This window comes from Eulemur rufifrons, chromosome 16 (assembly GCF_041146395.1).
Source record: "Eulemur rufifrons isolate Redbay chromosome 16, OSU_ERuf_1, whole genome shotgun sequence".
Lineage (NCBI taxonomy): Eukaryota > Metazoa > Chordata > Mammalia > Primates > Lemuridae > Eulemur > Eulemur rufifrons.
Window position 1 is genome coordinate 62,796,032 of NC_090998.1, and position 20,564 is coordinate 62,816,595.

Here is a 20,564-nt window from a genome sequence, read left to right on the forward strand (position 1 = left end):
TCTCAGTTAAGAGGGGATATCTAAGGCGATTGTTTAAGGAAACTTTCTCTATTCTGCATTAGATTTATCTCTATTCTATGTAACCTTTATCTCTATATTATTCTCTTCCTGCAGAATCATTTGTTTACAGCTTTTCAAATTATGATCCTACCCTGGTCAGGGGAATCCAATATTTCTTACCTCATTTAGGATTATACATCTTTACGTTTAAAACTGCAAATACTGTCAGACCAGACAGAATGTGTTTGGCATAATATTAAAGCAAAAGATGGTATCTGAATTTCACTAACGCGTGAAAAACAGCAGAGCCTGAAGGATGTTAATCCCAGCTAGTAATGTACACTACGTTTCTCTTTTAATTTTCCCAGCTTCCTTTTTTTATTTTGATTCATTTCATCTTCACTTAGCTCTTTCTGTTTTGCTTTGTTTACTCATTAGGAAAAAAAAAAAAAAGTTACATCAACTCCCAAGAGGCAAATTGGAAGGGAGGAAATGCAACAAGTCTTTTCTGTTCGCTGCCTCTAGATCCTGTGCGGAGTCCAGTCAGCAGGTGAATCTCCATCCCAGTTGGGTTGCCTTCCCTCCTGGCCTGTCAATCACCCCAAGAAGCACTTCCCAATTTGGTTGGCACAACCTCCTTCTACTCCTCCTACCCTTCAGTTGTCAGGAAATCCTGGAGCAATCCTTAACCTGGAGCCGCTTGTGTTTTTAATAACCAGGGATTGAGCTGAGTTAAATAAATTAACAAATAAATAGAAATAATCATAATTCAGATGCTTTGTGACAATGACCAGGGTTGGTGGTTTCCGCTGTAGGCCAAAGGCGATACTGTCTCCGCCAAGGCCCTCCCCAAAGATTAAACCAGAGAAACCACACACAACTTGCTTGTGTGAAAATTGAGAGTGAGTTGGGTCCTTTGGCCTCGTCCTACGAGTATTTGTGTGTCGAAATCGGGAGGACGTTCTTTAGTTTCAGGGAAACTTTTCTGGGAAAGCCTCGGGGCGGAAATTGCGCGCAAGGGTTGGATTTCTTGCAGCTGCACAACTCACCTCCCGCAAGGACTCTTGTGACATCCCCTGCCGGGGGCGGGGGGGGGGGGGGGCCCACTCCAGCTTGTTGTTTCCCCGGTCAATCCAGGTCGGTTTTTCCCGGCAACTCGTGGTGTGACTTCCAAACTTCTGGGCTCCAGGCTCACTTCGGAATTTGCCCCCGCCTCCCGCTTGCTCCCCTCGGGCCTCAGGAGATCCAGAGCACCCAGTCATCGCCTAACAAGTGCACTTGGGGACCGCGGGCAGAGCAGCTTGCCCGGAGCGCAGCGGGGGTCGATGAAACCGTCTTGGCTACAATGTCGCAAAGTCACCGGCGCCGGGGGCCTTGGGGGGCCCCTGCCCGGGTCCTCTCCAGCCCGGGGAGCCAGTGCGGCCCGCAGGGCTTTCGTGGCCCCGGGCCCGTGGGGCGGTCTCGGGGGCCGGGGCTGCAGGGCGCTGACCTCGGGCAGCATCGGCGAGTACAAGACGCACTTCGCGGCCTCGGTGGCCGACCCGGAGAGATTCTGGGGCAAAGCTGCGGAGCAGATCAGCTGGTACAAGCCCTGGACCAAAACGCTAGAGAACAGACACCCTCCTTCCACCAGTTGGTGAGTGACTTCTTCGCCAGCCCAGATCCCTCCTAACTTCTTGGGCGCCAGGAAGTCCCTGGGACCTGGAATCTGGAGTTCTTGTATCACAAAAGAAAATCGAAATCGGAGACGTGCTCAGACTTTTCAATTCGTGTTTAATGTTAATTTCATAGTTAGCTCTCTTGCTTTCTCCTACTGAGGGACTCCGTTACGTATTGTGATCCCAGTTTCCCATAAATCAGAGATTTATCTGAATGGCGGGGGGCTCCACTTGGCACTTGGAATTTTAAGGGAGCTAAAACAATGGCCTATCTTCAGGGACAGCACTAGTCTGGTAGGAGAGATACCACGTAAACAAATGCAAACACTATAGTAAGTCAGGAAAGTATTACTATGTAGCCACACACTGTAGGGAGAAAGAGGGTTGAGAAACAACTTCAATAAAATCACACCCAAATAGGGTCTGGAAGAATGGCTATGTTTTCTCAAAGTCTACAAGTGCCTAATTGTCAAAGTCCAGGAGGTGGAAAACAGCTTGAAATCTGACTGAGACTGTGGTTGCAAATAATTGTATTGGCTGGAGAGGTGAGAGAAGGGGTTGGTAAGTTGGGAGCTCCCTTGGGAAGGGATTTATGTATGGGCCAAGTAGCTTGGACTAGATCGATAGTTCTGTTGTGTATATTAAACTGCAGTTTGGGGAACTCAGAAAGAATGCAGATAGATATAGGCCAAGTGGTGTTAGCAGTCACAACGGTAGGAATAAAGTTTTCTTCCTGGAGTTGCAATGATAAGTAATTATAATGATAAGTAGTTATAAGCATTATTTTACAACAGACAGAGATACATTGTAGAATAAATGCCAAACTTGCTGGGATATTGAAGGTGAGGTACACAGTCCATGAGAAACTCAGCATGTGGCTCCTGTGTGCCTTATCTGTAAAGGCTGGTAACATCTGCCAGCCATTACAGAGGGATGTTTCCTGTAAAAGTTTGAAAAATACTGCTCAGCAGTGAGGTCAGGGGAATTGACATCATCATCAGGTTTGCATTTGACCAATGCCTGCATGGTCAGAGTAGGGAACGTGGCACGGAATTGGCAACAGCTTGCCCTGTGTCCTCACCATGCCCTGTCTTCTCCTAAGTGTTTAGGGACAAAACATGGTGTTCCCTTTAGAATCTGACCATCTTGCACCTCCACTTCAATTTTTTTTCCAGTATTATTCGATTGGTCCTCTTTTATGAGTCAGACAGTGAACCTGGCATTAGATATACAACAGTGAGTAAAACATAGCCCCTGCTTTCTGGAAGTCAAAAAGTCCAAGAACATGGACTCTGGAGCCACACTGCCTGGGTTTGAGTTCTGCCTCTCAGTTACTGACTGTGTGTTCATAGGCAAGTTACTTAATCTCTCTGTGCCTTACTTTCCTCAAATGCAAATGTGGAAAAAGCTTGAGGATTAACTGAGTAAAGGATTAAGGCTATGTCTTGTATAGAGTAGGCCCTATAAATGTTAGAGGAAGAAGAGTTATCTTTGTTCTCTTATACTGCAATTATTTTAGGAATAGGAAACTCTCCTAGCATTCCTCAAATCAAAGCACAGAGATTATTGCCTCTCCTAAGAATGTGTGACTTTCTCTCCTTTTCTTAAAGCTCTGTGTACAAATATCTATCATAAAATATGGGACTAGAATTATTTTATGTGGCCATCCCTACCAGAAAACTAGTGTGCAGATAATTCACTTAAGAAGCCACTGGAATATTCTAAATAAACACCAATGAGGGCCAGACCTAAGGCAGTGACAGTAGCAATAGAGAAAAAAGGACAGATTGGAGTGATTTAAGAGGGTTAATAGGGGTCAGCAAAGGCCCAGAAGGCTGCAGTAAGTGAGAGTCAAAGTGTCCAGCAAATAGACACATAAGGCCTGGAGATTTCCTTTCTATAATAATAACTTGCTTTTTATTAGTAATCTCCAGTTGCTTGCTTAAATTTTCTAAAATTGTGCTCATAAAATGTCTTTACTGAGAATTTTTGTGAAAAGATCATTGTATTTTTAAAAATTCAGCACATTATCCAGTATGATTGGTAAAAACAAACAAAAAAAATCAGCACATTATAGATCACCAACATTTGATGACACTGTATTTGAGTTCTTCAGCTTTGCAGTCTTGGAATCATGCAGCCACACTTGTACTAAAATAGCCCAGATGATCAAAGTGAGTGAGTAATGAAACTTTGACCTATTTATTTTATCAGTGTGGGGCAATCTTATTCAGAATTTTGGTTGGCAGAGCAGAGTTGGAGAGGGAAGTAGCGGTAGGAGACCTATCTTCAACATCATTTAGTCAGTGTTTTCAATGTGAACCTATTACTATGTTGGATACCTAATTGCAGACATTCCTGGTTAGCAATTTTCTACAAAGCCAACCTCAAAGGCAGAGTGAATGTACTTTTTGTTGTTGTTTTTTGGTTTTGTTTCTGTAGCCCCAAGATCGAGGGCAGACCTGACATAAGTTTTAAAAATGATAGCCAAATAACAGGATACATAGATTTGAATATTTTTGTTTTATGTGTCTTTGGGAGGTGGTAAGTGAGTACAGCCACAATTTGGTGTGAAGGAAATTAGCTTATTTTCTTTGAAGCTGGAATCTGGGAGAGGAGATATTGGCAGTTAGGTCCTTAAGCAAAATAAGGAGGGATTGTTACAGCTAATTGTTCTCTCCTAGACGGAGCTGGCATGCATGTAGCCATGGTCTCTGATGCCCTTTGGGTAGCCAGAGGCAAGAGGGATTCTCCTTCTTTCTTGTAAGCTTTGCTGTTTGTTGCTCATGAAAGTAAACTCCCTTCAGAATCCACAGGCTTATCAAAAGCCCTGCCAGGTAAATAGTATTGCATATTGGCTTTCACAGTGGAATAAGCCACCCAGTATTTTTTTTTTTTTTTTGAGACAGAGTCTCACTCTGTTGCCCGGGCTAGAGTGAGTGCCGTGGCGTCAGCCTAGCTCACAGCAACCTCAAACTCCTGGGCTCTAGCGATCCTCCTGTCTCAGCCTCCTGAGTAGCTGGGACTACAGGCATGCACCACCATGCCTGGCTAATTTTTTCTATATATATTTTTAGCTGTCCATATAATTCTTTCTATTTTTAGTAGAGATGGGGTCTTGCTCTTGCTCAGGCTGGTCTCGAACTCCTGAGCTCAAACGATCCGCCCACCTCGGCCTCCCAGAGAGCTAGGATTACAGGCGTGAGCCACCGCGCCTGGCCAGCAAGCCACCCAGTATTTTACACATACAGTAATATGAACATGGACTAGAAATCTTTAAGGGTGTTATATGGAAGGGACTTTAGATTGTAGTGAATAACCCTATAAAATACATTTCCCATACTATAATCTCTGAGATCCTCAAAAAACAAATCCCAATTATATATAGGTGCTTTGGGAACTTGCAAAGAATTGCCTCTCCACACAGTTTGGTGTCTACTTCGTATTGCTGACACCTAGATTTCTGGGCAATAAAGTCTCTGTTAGAGAGACTGCAGTGGAGAACTGTAATCAAAGGCAAAGCAGTTAGACATCTTAGTAATTTCTTTAATTCTGGAGCAACAGAATGAATGTTTTTGGTTATTTTTTCGTGATAGACATCCTGCAATCTATCCTGAAATTGAAATACAGCTCCCACTCCCTGAAGGATAAGGCAGTTCACTTTTCCATTATGCATTGTGGTTGACTCTCTGTTTAATCAGTTTATCTCTTTCTATGGAATCATTGCAATCCAATTTTAGTTTATTTTTATTTCAACAACATTCAGTGATAGGATCTTTACATGCCATTTGATTTTGAATTTAATATTTATTAACAGTGACTATACATGGAAAAGGAAGAGACTCTAAACATAGTTTATTAGAAAATGATTTAATTTTGTTTAGCAGTTCTATAGTGGAAATAGTATAGGTTTTTCAATATGGAAGATCTCAGTTACTTACCAGCTATGAGATTAAGGTTGTTTAATCCTGCCAAGTCTTAAAATGGCTCATAAGAATTGAAGGATATCAATCATTCACTCATTGTGTGTATAGTACAGAGAAAATGATGAAAGAGATAATGAAAAAACTTACCACACAGGGCAGGGGAGACATACATTAAAAAATTATTACAAAATTTATTTAGAGTTGTAGGAGATGCTAGGAATGCAACAGTTAATGGGGGTTATAACATAGTGTCTAGAAGGAGCACAAAAGGGGTCGTAAGGAAATGTTGTTTAAACCAAGATCAGAATAAGTAAGGGTTAGACATTTGAGAATGGGAGAGGAACCCTTCCAGGCAAAGAAAATAGTATGTGCAGAGGCCATGAAGTGTGATGTGTTCAGTAAGTTCTAGAAACTGAAAGAAGGCTTAGGTTGTTGGAGTTTAAGAAATGACAGGGAAATTATCAAGAGATGGAAGGAGACAGCCATATTGTGAATGGTTTTGTGAATGATGTTAAAGATTTTTTATTTTTTCCTGGCACATAGCACCTGTCATATAATGGATGGCACAATATGAATTTTCTATTCTTCCCTCTGTACTGGAGCAATACAGGCTTGAGTCCAACCTCAGTTCTGCCACTTACTTTGAGAAAGCTTCAATAACTTCATAATAAAATTTTAATAAGGACAATATCAGTTTCTAAGGATTAAATTAGGTGAGTGAAGCTTGTAAAATGTCTAGGACTGATACATTGAACTAAGTATGAATATCTCTGGAACATGAAACAGACAGTCCCATGAGCTAGTGTGGTCCAAGAAATTTTTTGGGGAAATGGTAGCATTTAGACTGGATCTTAGGACTTAGAGAGGAGGAAAAGCATTTTTATGAGCAGAACAACATGACAAAAGCATAGAGATAAGACCCAAGTGTCATTGGAAGATAGTTATAATAGACTAGTTGGCTTGTAGTGGTTTTTCTAAGTTACTGGTACTTGATACCAGAAGATTGTTTCAGGATGGTTGCAGAGGGCTTGGGATTGCAAGGTAAAGCATTTGCATTAACTTCTTTGGCCACAGATCACAAACTGGCAGAAAGCCTGCCGATTGGCTTTGTTTGACTCAGATGTTTTTGTTTGTTTGTTTAATTAGTTGTCAATATTTAAACATTGTGAGATTTTATCTAAACTCTAAATTTCCTATAAAAATTCAGCCTTTGGACTTCTCATGAAAACAAAACAAATAGTATCTGTCAGTAATAGGTTGGTATTATAGCACAGTGACACTGGCTGGAATTTAGCAGTTGCTAGACCTTTAAATGGTGTATATATTTATTTGTTATCCACTGTCCCCTCCACTATTGCATATACTCTGCCTGTCCCTGTCATTAACTTTGCCATCCTGAGCGTTTTGTTTGCAGTGCCTACAAAGGCAGTGATGATCCGTGGAAGCTTTTTGTAATGAAGGTAATGGTATTAGAGACCAAGTTTGACCTCAGATTTCAAGATTTCTTGGGAGATTGGGGGATGAGAGATTTAAAAGATCAGAGTAATGCTAACATGAACAATGTGTCTAATAAACCAGGGGAAGAGTAGGAGATACAGAAAGAGAGGAACTTCAGAAGCCAGGCATTGTGGTATGTGCCTGTAGTCCTACCTACTTGGAAGGCTGAGGCAGGAGGATTGCTTGAGACCAGGAGTTCAAGTCCAGCATGGACAATATAGCAAGACCCTGTCTAAAAAAAAAAAAAAAGAAAAAAAGGAAAAGAAAAAAAAAAAGAGAAAGAGAAGAACACTTCAGGAATCAAGATTAAATTAGACATAGTCACTAACTAGCAGTGGAGTACTGGGAAGGAAGGAAGTCATGGTAACTACAAGAAATTGAGTCAAATGTCCAAGTGGAGGAATTGATTGGGCAATTAAAGATACTGGGTTTAAAACTGGGAGATCGGGTATCTTTTATAATAACCTGGAATGAACTGGAGACCATGCTTTTAAGTGAAGTATTGCAAGAATGGGAAAACAAATACCACATGTACTCAATACTAAACTGGAACTCATCGATCTACACTTTTGTGCACATACGGAAGTAATACTCAGCAGAAATCAAACAGGTGGGGGGATGAAGCGATGGGTAAATTCACAGCTAACGTTGGGTACAATGCAAAATATCTGGGTGAAGGGCATACTTATAACTTTGGCTCAAACTGTACAAAAGCAAATATTACATAACCAGAACTTGTGTACTCCCATAATATTCTGAAATTAAAAAAACACTGGGAGAAAGTGGAAGAGGCAGGATAACAGTGTGTGCAGGTACCTGGGACATGTAAAAGATAGTTTCCTCCTCATCCCTCCTGTCCCCTCCCCACATTTAGGGAAAATTTATATTTAAATGCAGAAGTGAAGAAATCTGTGAAATACAATTAAAGGGAATTTTGCTTAGTTTGAAATCTATTGCTCAACAGGATTCCCTGTTTTTGCAAGTTGAACTTTGTGTGGTTTCTTAGGGGTTTTTTCCCCCCTTTAGATTCTAGAAGTTGGAAAAAACAGGATGGAAAAGTCTAAAAAATGGACTCAGTAGATATATATTACATGCCACAATGGTTCTTGTGGTATACCATAATGATTCTTGTGAGCTAGATATCTTAACATTTGATTGTGAGTCTGGCAGGGAAGGTAAGAAAATAGTTGAAAAGGGATGAGAGAATTAATAATATTTGTTGAGTGCTTTCTCTAAGCCATGAAGTGTACAACGGAGTTTCTAATGTATTTCCATTTAGTCCTCCCCTGAATGCTGCAAAGTTAGTATCATCATGCCCTTTCTAATAGGAAACTGAAGCTTAAGTCTACAAAGCTAGTTATTAGGGGATAGACCGGAGCTAGTAATAATAACTCCAGGGATCCTGGTTCTAAGCTTATAATGCTTTCCTACAAATATCTAGAACTGTTCCAGAAGCCCCGTTGCCAAATCTTGGTAGATTTTTGACTGAGGAACTGTTCCAGAAGCCCCGTTGCCAAATCTTGGTAGATTTTTGACTGAGGAACTGTTCTAAATTGAAGGAGACCAAAGAGATGAGAACTAAATGTAACAGATAATTCTGAATTGGATACTTTTGCTGTAATTGACATTTTGAGGACGGGTAAGGAACAAGGAAGGGGTTTGTGGATTGGATGGTAGTAATGTGTCAGTGTTAATTTTCTGAATTTGATAGTTATAATGTGGTTCTCTAGAAGAATGTCCTTATATGCAGCAATTACGTATTAAATTATTCTGGGGTTATTGGGTTTTATGTCAGTAAATGATTCAGAGGGAAAAATACTTTATCTTGTAATTACAACTTTTCTGTGAGTTAGAGATTGTTTCAAAGGAAAAGAAATAAGAAAAACATAATGTGGATTTTATGTAACCAGAACACAATTTAATCCCCCTACTGATTGGTTGGTTCTTTGGCAAACAAATAAATACTCAGCCACATTATACTGAGAAATTCAGTCATTTTTATTATTATTAAGATTCTGTGCACTTTTCTTCATATTTATCAGATGTTTTTAAAGTTATATTTAATTTTGGTTTGAAGGTGAGAGTTTTATCTAAAGATGAAAAATTTGTGCCCTTTGGACAAACTGTGCAAATTAAATCAATTTATTCATAGCATTGTGCATAGTACAGATATGTTTAAAATTTAAAATAATCATTATTTTTAAAATATAAAATATTTTAAGAAGCTATGTGGTTGGCATGAAAAATTGCCTGTTAGAAATGTAAGATCCCTCAAAATAACCTCATCAAGAAGGAACAATTTTAAAAGATGAGCCTTATTTTATATTCTGAAGGTCAGCAGCTTGGTGCTGTGCAGTATCTAATTTTCTCAGCTGTCATGCTGCTGAACCTTCAGGACAGAACAGAATGAACTACAGGAATGCTGCAATTACATAAGCAAGGATGGATTGCCTGACAAATAGCACAATCAATGAACAATGGAAATTCAATCAGCTGTGACTGATCAACTACCAGGTATTGGGGGAAAATCCAAACTCTTAGCACCTGGTAGGTGGCTTACTTTTCCTTTATTCGTGCCATATACTGTTAGTTTAGAAAAAAAAAAATCCAGTGGTTGAAGTTATTTGGTCTTTTTAAAAAAGAATTTCTACTTTCATAAGCAACAAGCAGCAACTCCACGAGGGAGATCATTGCTTTCCATTGTGGTGTGACATTTGCAGGAGAAATGTGTGGGAGGCTAATGAATCTTCGCAATTACATGTGAATGTAATAACCTCTCTAAATTACAGTCGTAAGAAGTATATGTGAATGTGAAACTCAAATCCTTTATCTAAGCTATGTGAATAGAGAATAAATTATATAAAAGATATTAATTATATTTGCTTTTGCCAGTATTATGGCTAAATGAAGTAAGAGTGCATGGAGAGAGGTACTATTCTTATAATATCTAGGAAAATTAAAGTTTAAGAATTTCGAGTTTGAAAGAGTCCCGTTGGAAGTATTAGAATAACAAAAAGCAGAGGCTCTTTCAGATACTAAGTTAGAGAGGGATAGAGTTTAGTTATATGACTTTACTAATTTAAAATATTAATTGCTCTAGGTATTAATAGAAGAAAAGCAACTGAAGTTTGCAGGGCTTTGACTTATGAGCTGACTCTGGACAATAGGAATACCTTCTTCTAAGGTTTTGATGTTAGCAAACAACACTTCCCAAGTATAATCTTTCAGGATGTCCCCCCTAAGTAAATGCATCAGTTAAGTATTAATAAAAGAAATTTGGGAAGATGAAGAAGAAGATGAAAAAGAAGAAGAAAAAGTGGAGGAGAAGGAGGAAGAGGTGGTAGAGGAAGAGGAAGAAGAAGGAGATGGGCAGGAAGAAAAAGAGGAAGAGGAAGAAAAAAAGAATCCTCAGTCTCTACTGTAAACTTGACCAATATAGATGTTGGTAAAAAAAAATTTAGTAAGATAAAATGATGATAAATTTTAGTAACTGAAGGGACATAAAATCAGTATTATCGACCATTTGCTAAATAACTTTAAGCTAATGAATGCATGGGAGCTTAGAAAAGTCTACTTTTGCATTAATCTAACTTTGTTTGTTTTCTCTCCACACTCTTTTTCTTATTTTCATAGACATTCATTGATTCTCAGTTGAGAGCTAAGTATGTGTCTAAAACACAAATGCCCTGACTGTGCCTTTCTCCCAACTCTCCCTCCTTAAATCCAAATGAAGTTTGCCACGGCTAGCAATGGGAACTTGTTGGATACCCTAATTTTGGTGTGTAAGAGAAAAAAAAGTTGAGGATCAGTTAGTGAAAAAAACAAACTGATTTCTGGCTTAGAATCTTGGCTCTATTCTTTGAACAATACCTTGCTCCAAATAATTATAAAATGGGGGAACTATAAAATGCACACTGGTGGGTATTACCGTTCTGTGTCTTTCAGTTTCCTCTCATCTGTTCTATTCTACTGTGAACAACTCAAAAGTTTTGGTCTTCCCCACATTTGTGATTAGCTTTGGCTAATGCAATAAGAGGAGTAAGGCTTGTCACTTCAGGGTGAAGCAGTTAAAAGCAGTTAATTGCTAGAACTTCACTCCTTAGTCCTCTCTCATCTGCCAGAGCCATTGTAGAAGCACATGTAGAATAGAAGCAGTTTGGATTGCTGTGCAGAATGACAATGCTTTGAGGAGTTCATCTGGACCCATAGCAGAGTGGCATGGGTTTATTTCTCACTCGAGAAATAAACAGTTATTTTTGCACATTACTGAGATTTTACAGTTGTTACTGCATAGCATAATCCATCCTATTCTTATGGAGAGGGAAATAATAACTTTATGGGACTGTTGGAATGATTAAGTGTGCTAATGTACATAAATGGTTTGAGGCATTTAAAGTAATTTACATTTTTTAAAAAACTAGTGGTGTAAGAAGAGTTTTAAAAATGTGGATCTATATCTCGGAAACATTTTAGATATGGAATAATAAATGCTCTTTGAAAATTAAACTTTTTTTTCAAATTGTGTACCACAGTCACAAAGGTGGGAGGAGGGGAGCTTCAAATTAGTTGAAAACTACTTTAGACATGTTTTCTGGACGGTAGGAAGCAATATTAATCTCTTCCTTAAGAATGCTCTGTTGGTTTTCTGGCTTAAGGAAAACCTTTAATGACCACATTATTCATTGCTTGCAGTATGTTCTAATGTTATTTTTACAAGAGCATGGTGATAAATAGCCTAATTAATTTATCCAATTATGAATATTTGAAAATTTTTCTTTTCTCCAACCTCTCAGTAAAAGAAAATGCTAGGATTCACTCTATGTTTGTAACTATGAAAGTTGTTGATTTTATTTATTTTTTAATGTATTCATGTCTAGTATTCCTTCTTATTTTTCTTTCATTGCCCGTCGTCTTGATCCTAGTTTCCTTCTGCACGTGCAAAAGGGAGCTACTCAGGTGGGCAAACCTTGGTAAATGGCATATGTTCAATGCAGAAATGTATTCCTCAGGAGTCACATTGCATCCAGCTCTCTTAGTTCTAATGAGAATATCTCACTTTTAGGAATCTAATACAAAGACAATGAGTTGTTTCTCTCACTTATCTGTGTTACTCCATGGGTGTTGGCAAACTTTGGAGAACAAATGATCTAAAAATGTTAAATGTTTCCTTTGAGTGTTTAGGGGGTGACCCAAAATAAGACGTGAGATATTTGGAGAGTCTGTATTAGAATGAGAAGGAAACTCACCTATGATTATTACTCTAACTTGTGAATGAGCCATTCCTTTCTTTAATCCTGGTATACTATCTTTCAATAATGATAATAAAAATAGTAATAACAAAACAACAATAGCAACAACAGAACTACTAATTATTGAACACTAACTCTGAGTTGGGCCTCACACTAAGCAATATCTATGCATTGTCTCTTCGAATCCTCCCCAAACCTTAAGAAATAGTTATGGTTATAATGCATTTTTATAACTGTGTAAACAAATGTATAGAGTGATAAGTGGCTTGTCCAAAGTCACACAGTGGTAGAATTAACCTTTTCAACAGAGTTGGGTCACATTGTAGAGCCTAATTTCAGTTATAAATTGTAACTATACTTTTTAACTTCTGTCTGGTTGTTAAATGACTGTTTAGATGACCCAGAAAGAATGAAAAAGAATGGCAGCAATGTAGAACTCTAAAAAATTTAAACTTCCTTTCTCTTTACTTGTGCTCTGTGTTTCTATGTGTCTTCCACGTTCCTCTCTCATCTTAGAGGGGTTTAAGTCTTCACTGTTTTCCCAGAGCCAACTTGCACATGTCTTCTTGATTTCATCTCCTTCCAGTGCCTGTAAGGATTTTACCTTAAAATCTTTAGTGGTTCTTTTCTAAAAAGCACATCAATCTTGTTTCGCTTTAAGCTCTTCGGTTGGTGGAAAAGTAATTGTGGTTTTAGCATTGTTGAAATTTGCCATTTGATGTTGGAATACATTCTTAAATAAATGTGGTTATGTTATACATTGTTTTAATGCACATTTTTTGCTTTATGTTTTTTTGCTAATGACTTATTACTTGCTGTTTATTTTATATTTATTTTAGACTATGGAAATGATGTTAGATAAAAAGCAGATTCAAACGATTTTCTTATTAGAGTTCAAAATGGGTCGTAAAGCAGCGGAGACAATTTGCAACATCAATAAGGCATTTGGCCCAGGAACTGCTAACTACAGTGCAGTGGTGGTTCAAGAAGTTTTGCAAAGGAGATGAGAGTCTTGAAGATGAGGAGTGCAGTGGCCGGCCATCTGAAGTTGACGACAACCAACTGAGAGCAAGCTTCAAAGCTGATCCTCTTACAACTGCATGAGAAGTTGCTGAAGAACTCAACGTGGATCATTCTACGTGTCGTTTGGCATTTGAAGCAAATTGCAAAGGTGAAAAACCTCAGTAAGTGGGTGCCTCATGAGCTGACCAAAAATAAAAATAAAATCGTTGTTTTGAAGTGTAGTCTTACTGTATGCAACAACAATGAATCATTTCTTGATCAGATTATAATGTGTGATGAAAAGTAGATTTTATGGGACAACCTGTGTTAACCAGCTCAGTGGTTGGACCCAGAAGCAGCTCCAAAGCACTTCCCAAAGCCAAACTTGGACCAACAACAGGTTATAGCCACTGTTTGGTAGTCTGTTGCTGGGCTGTTCCACTATAGCTTTCTGAATCCCAGTGAAACCATTACAGCTGAGAAGTGTGCTCAGCAGATCAATGACATGCATGGAAAACTGCAATGCCTGCAGCCGGCATTGTTCAATAGAAAGGGCCCAATTCTTCTCCACAACAATGCCCGACCACAGGTCACACACCCAATGCTTCAAAAGTTGAACAAATTGGGCTACGAAGTTTTGCCTCATCTGCCATATTCAACTGACCTCTCACCAACTGATTACCACTTCTTCAAGCATCTCGACAACTTTTTGCAGGGAAAACACTTCCACAACGAGCAGGGTGTAGAAAATGCTTTCTGAGAGTTCTTCGAATCCCGAAGCACAGATATCTACACTCCAGGAATAAACAAAATTATGTCTCATTGGCAAAAATGTGTTGATTGTAATGGTTCCTATTTTGATTAATAAGGATGTGTTTGAGCCTAGTTATAATGATTTAAAATTCATGGTCCAAAACCACAATTACTTTTGCACCAACCTAATAGTTTGGCAAAGAATTCTTACTACTCATCTCCATTTTGTCACTACACATCCAGCATATAAGCTCACATGCCATTGATACTTTTCTCTTACCAGTAATGTAATAAATACCCACTTAATAATAGGAAAGCCTGGTTCAAGTCTAAATCACAGTTGTTATCACCACAGTGGAATGCACAAGGCCTTGTTTATAACGGGTGAACTGATTTTAAATCTTCACATTTGCAGATTAACCTTCTTAATCCATCTCCTAAATCTGGGTTCCTATATAAATTGCAGGTAGATATTACCTGAATCATCCATTCAATCAGAACCCAAAATGATCCATGAATCTTCTGTCAAGGCATGAAAGAATTTGAAGTTCTTTTGTCTTCATGTGTGTAAGCTTTATTTTGAGGCAGCTGAGGCAGCTGACTTTCTTTGTTCCTCTTTAGCTCTTTCATTGATTTTTAATCTGTAGTAGTGAGTATTTTGCAATCTATGAGTTTCTATTCATCAAGATAAAGACATACGTTTCGCAAGTAGAAAACACCTCATTTATGTCGTACAGACCAAGTATAGTCATCTCTTGGTATCTGTGGATTGATGGGTTCCAGGACACCCCCCTCCCCCTGCAGATACCAAAATCTGCAGCTGCTTAAGTCCCTTTTATTAAATAGTGCAGTTTTTGCAAACAACCTATGCATATCCTTCTATATACTTTAAGTCATCTCTAGATTACTTTTAATACCTAATATAATGTAAGCAGTATATAAATAGTCATAATATTGTATTTTTTAAATTTGTATTATCTTTTATCTTTATATTGTTATTTTTTTTCTCGAATATTTTTGATCCAAGTTTGGTTGAATCTATGCATGTGGAACCTGTGGAGATGGAGGACTGACTGAATTAATATGTGTGTGAACTGGAAAAGTTGCCTCTCTGGCAGATATCAGATTCCAAAGATTTCAGATTTTAAGAGTTGGCTTGATATCATGTTATTGGATTGTCATTTTTAAGTAAATATGTTAAACAAACAAAAATCAGAGCTTAAAAGTGATAGCAATGAGATAACATGAAAAGTTATTTCCTCTTAGAGTACATTTATGTTATCACAAATTATGATAAAATTTTAATGTTATGTCATTTAGAGTAAAAGCTTATATTAGTCTGTAAAAAGCTTGAATTTTGGAAAAATATAAAAGTGATTTTATTATTTTTATTATTATTTAAAATACTAGATCCTGACAACATCTCCTACATATGTCTACTACAAACATCTTATTATCTTACATGAATATTTCAAGAGCTATCTGAAATGTAATTTGTAGTTACAGGTTTAATAGATCTAATTTGATGAAATTTTCTCTTGTCTTGGTTTCCTAATTTATAAAAGGATTAATTTTCAAATTTATAACTACTAATAATACCTTTAATAAGGAAGACATTCTTTTTTATTAAATACCTAGGTATTTCAAAGACTGTATTTGCTGGATATAGTATTACTCTAAAATCAAAATCTCTTAAATTCTAAAAGATGATTTTACTCTATAGAGTGTATTTGTGTGTATGTGTGTGGCATGTGTGTGTACGTGTGTGTTTGTGTGTGTTACAGCATTACAGGATACAAAACATATTATTACAGTAATAATAACAATACCTCTTACCATAGTTATTTAACTTCTTAAGAGCATACTTTCTCAAAGAAGAACTGAAAGTTAAGTAACTTGCTAATGTTCACTTGGTATATAAATGGCAGATCTAGGATTAAAAAGCAGGCTTTAGCGTTTCTCTTTGTGTCCTATTTCCTCCCCCATTAATCCTATTTTTTCCTCATGCTTTTGGTGTTACAGATTTAAAAACAAGCCAGGTGCATGCATACATACATACATGTACACACTTGTGTCTTTATTAGAATGCTATACAAAACTGTGTGTTTTAATTTTTTTTAGATCTGGGATTATTTATTCATTAATGCATTTGTTCCTTCTTAATCTTGTTCATTTAGCAAACATTCACTGAATGACTTCTATGAGCTAGGCACTATTCCAGGTACTGGATAAGAGTCCAGAAAGAGTATTAACTTTGCAAAACAATGTCATACATCACAGGGGAAAATGATGTTTTTGCTTATAATAAGATAGCCTTCATTTTCCTGTTCAATAAAGGAAGAGTAATCACAAATGATATGGACTATCTAGTTATTATTTTCTGAAAACATAGGCAATAAAATCCATTGTATTTTACAATCAGTTCTACTCTGAATTGCCTTGACTGTTGAGGTGTGAATAACTAGGACACACAGCCTCCTATTCTGGTGCACAGCAGCCATTTGTTAACTAATGAATCCTTTAATAGATTAAAAAAATCAACTGATTTTAATTTTATCACTCTGTGCAGCCTCTTTCTCCTAGAGGTGCTAATAAGCAGGAACGCAAGGAAAAGACAAGTAACAAAAGAGAGAATAAAGGGAAATAATGGGCTTGGTTAGCACCAGCTAGATAATGAACTCTCGGATAATTGAACGGGATGTACTGTATTCCAGTTTCAAATTATCGTAACCTTAAGAGAAAATGTTTCATCTATGAATGTGGTGTGTAGGTAGGTAGTGGGAGAATTGACAAAGATGTACCAAAGATGCAGTTTGTAACATTGTTCTCATTATTTGAGGATAAAGCTAGGAAAAAAAGGCATAACAAAAATTTTATCTGTTTTGGTTAGCATTTTAAGTTATGTCCAATGGTGTCTATTTAGTATAGTTGGACTTGTCTTTGTGAATATATCTATTTTATGTTTGTGTCTCTGTGTAAAGTTTTATTGATGAGAGATATCGGTGGGATGTTAGATGGAGATGCAGTGCTATTTAATTTAAAGAAGAGAGGCTTTATAAACATAAAGCCTAGGTTTGACCCTTACATTTAAATTATTTTTAAGTGTAACTTTTTTATTTAGAAACAATTCTGGTTAAAATGCAGGTTTATGCCTTTGTTCCTACTATAAAAGTAGTATTACTTTATGTTTTAATTAGGTAAACACATGAAAGCCAAACTGTCTTGGTATATTTGGTATCATTCCATTCAGCCATTTTTTCTTTCTAACTTTTTATTTTGAAATAATTATAGACTTATAAGAAGTTGCAAAAATAGTACAGAGAGTTCACTTGTACTGATCACCCAATTGTACATCTTACATAACTATGGTATATTATTAAAACCAAAACTGACATTGGCACAATAAAATTAACTAATTCAGCTATTGACCTTATTCAAATTCACTAGTTTTTGCATTCACTAATTTTCAGTGTGTGTAGGTGTTATTGTTATGCCTTTTGGAAATCTAGAATCTATGTCTGTTTGTCAGTCTATTTGACTTTCAAGGTCTTTATTTTCCCCCTTACAGAAAAATGTAATTTATACTGTAATTATTTGATAGTTGATTTTTCCATTTGTAATAAGTTGTGATTTTTTCCACTTTTCTGTTTTCTATTCCATGATTTTTAAGGTTTACAGAATATTTTAACATATTGGGTGAATATAAAAGTTTTATTTCACAATCCCTTCATATTGGCATTTAGATGGTTTCTCTTTATTTGCTATTATAAATAGGCAGATATATTTGTATCTTTGGACACAGCATTCCAAAGATTTCTCTCTCTCTCTCTCTCCCTCTCTCTCTGTTTCTTTATTTCTTTCTTTCTGATAAATTCTTAGAAGATTTCTGAGTCAAAAGATAATTGTATACTTTTTGATGTGTATTGTCAAGTTGTTCTCCAAAAAAACTAATAAATGTTGTGAATAAGGTCCCGCAGCCTTTTTACATATGAAATGTTTAAAGAATAAATAAAGATAATAACTTCGAGGACACTCAACACTGAGATCTGTAAAATGTCATCATTCTGTCACATTTGCTTCAGATCTTTTTACTGTAAGCAATGAAACATTACAGACATAATCGGTGCTCCCTGTGTATATCTCCCAATGACACAGTCTTTATAGAAATAATCTTGGAATAATTTATAAGGCTCAATGGAAAGAAAAAGTTCTTCTTGGACGTTCAAAATGATTGATTGTATTCCTCTTTAATGAGAGCTTGTATCCAACATCTCTCTGTGGACATGAGCTACCTGTTGGGCAGAATGAGTTAATGAATATGCTGTCTGCCTTCTGGGAGCCTCAGCTGTAGAGGAGGAGCGTTTCATCAGAACCTTGCAGTAAGCCATTCTGCATGAGTTATAACCAGAAAGAGAAAGAAATGGATAGCTAAGACGAAGATGTAATATGAAAAAAGAAAAAATATATACAGTCCTGCAGTTCTCAGGATTACAGAACGGTTGTCAGTTCTTATTTATTACTCCCCTTTCTTCCTCTCGTTTTTTTTCCTTACCCAGAGTAAAATAACACCATGTAAACAAGCTGGGTTCCTCCTCCCCTGTGTTATGCTGCCATTGCTGCTTCTGCTCCGTTCTCCACCTCCCACTTTCCTTCTTCCTTCATCACTTCATCATTCTTATCATCAGGATTAAATGCCGAGAGGCCGCTTCTGCTTTTTCCAACAAATACTGTTAATAGTTGACATCAGAGAGGAAAGGAGAGCACACCCTCCCTCGTACCCTCTTCTGTTTCTTTGGATAATTCTGAGGTTTCTTCAAAGTTACCTGCTTGTGGCTCTTGGGCCATCCTAGATTGTAAGTCTGGTTTTCTAGGAACCTGTGCTGGTTTGGAGTTTGGTTCCTTATGAGCTCACCGTGACTTATTTTTGTATTGGTTGATTGGGGACCATCGTTCCTAAGAGTGTCCTAAGTATTATGAAAAAGGCCAATGGATAAAGTTTGCTTTTCTTTAAAAAAAAAAAAAGTGCTTTTCCATTTATATTTATTTAGCATTGTATTGATTTTAATAAACTTATTCTTTGGAATCTAAATGTGTTTTGATCTTTTATTTTACTTTGGACCCTTAATATTAATTTGATTAATTATAAGTTAATATTTCCTTCTCGTATTAAACGAAATCCTATTTCCTTTCACTTCAGTTCTCAGTTTTTCCTGCATTTTCTTCTAGAATATGAATAAAACAAGATAAAATGGTGTCCTTGCCTTTTTTGAATTTACTGTCAGGCATGACTCACAACCTGGGAATCTTTAAGATCATTCATTCTTGCCTTTTCTTTTCATTGAGGGTGGATTCAGTTCAGATAACAGGTATTGATTTCCTGAAAGCCTTTCTTTCTATTCTTTTTCCTGTTGGCTGAATTTCTCACCATTGGCAATACACTTAGTTTTAATTCGAGATGATCTGGCATGGCTGCAGATGTCTGTGTTGTCCTTTTATGTCGAGACTAGGCAATCTGTGGCTAGAGATGGTGTCATGCAGCCATATTATGAGTAAACTTGCTCACGTAGGAAGGATCCGTAGGACTAAAGAAGGGCTCTCTCTTTGCATTAGGATGCTCTGTTAAAATAATTATCTCTCCTACAGAGAGATGTGCTTTCCAAGTACTTTTATAAAAACAATACCCCTAGTGGTTAAATTAACATACAGCTATTATGCTGCTTCAAGTAAGCAATTACCCAATTTGGAGGGTTTCCTGGAACAGTCAGTTGATACTTCCCAAGGCCAAGTATCTGTAATTTGGATGGAATGTCACTGTGTGAATAAAGCGAAATGATGCCCTCTTAAAAATGCTTAAAGCCTTCTCTATTTCTGTGCAATGGTAGTCTTTTGAGCTAGTCATTGTTTTTGTTGAGGGTTGACCATTTATCAATGGTCACGCTCTTATTTTCGTTAACATGTCGGAAGAATACTCCTTCAATGAACATTCATTCACACTTACAAGCTTTTATTTAACAATAATTATTGAGCATTTGCTATGTGCCATTAATAAGCTAACATGAGGCCTCTGCCTACAGGAAGCAGGCAGTCTAGGAGGGCACAAGAATTACTCAAGTAAGAACACAGACACTTAGCATTGGAATACACTCATAACCCTTTCCTCAGAGTCAGAAAGCACTGAGTTCCAGTCTGCCACGTTAGCTTTATAATTCTGAGAAGTTATTTGACTTCACTGAGCCTCATTTCTCATCTTTACAGTGGTGATGACATTGTCTTCCTTAATGGATATTGGATGGATTAAATGATTTCACGTATATAAATAGGCAAACTCAGAACCTGACACAATATTGGTGAATAGCAAAGCATTAGTTCCCTCCTTTACTTTAAAACTGTTTCTTTTTATTCCTGGCCCAGGTTTCCCTTAAAGCGAATATAAACTTGACGTCCACAGATCATAAAAAAACTCAGTTTTCTTTGATGCC

At 37.2% G+C, this 20,564-nt stretch overlaps 1 protein-coding gene across 1 annotated transcript in view; it reads left to right on the forward strand.

Moving 5' to 3' along the window:
• The first annotated feature begins 1,172 nt into the window (after window positions 1-1,172).
• ACSS3 (acyl-CoA synthetase short chain family member 3) overlaps window positions 1,173-20,564 on the forward strand; it is a 133,699-nt gene continuing 114,307 nt past the window's right edge. The window contains exon 1 of the mRNA XM_069489977.1: window positions 1,173-1,636. Coding sequence (XP_069346078.1) covers window positions 1,326-1,636 — 311 coding nt within the window. The 5' untranslated portion in view covers window positions 1,173-1,325. The remainder of the gene's footprint in view (window positions 1,637-20,564) is intronic.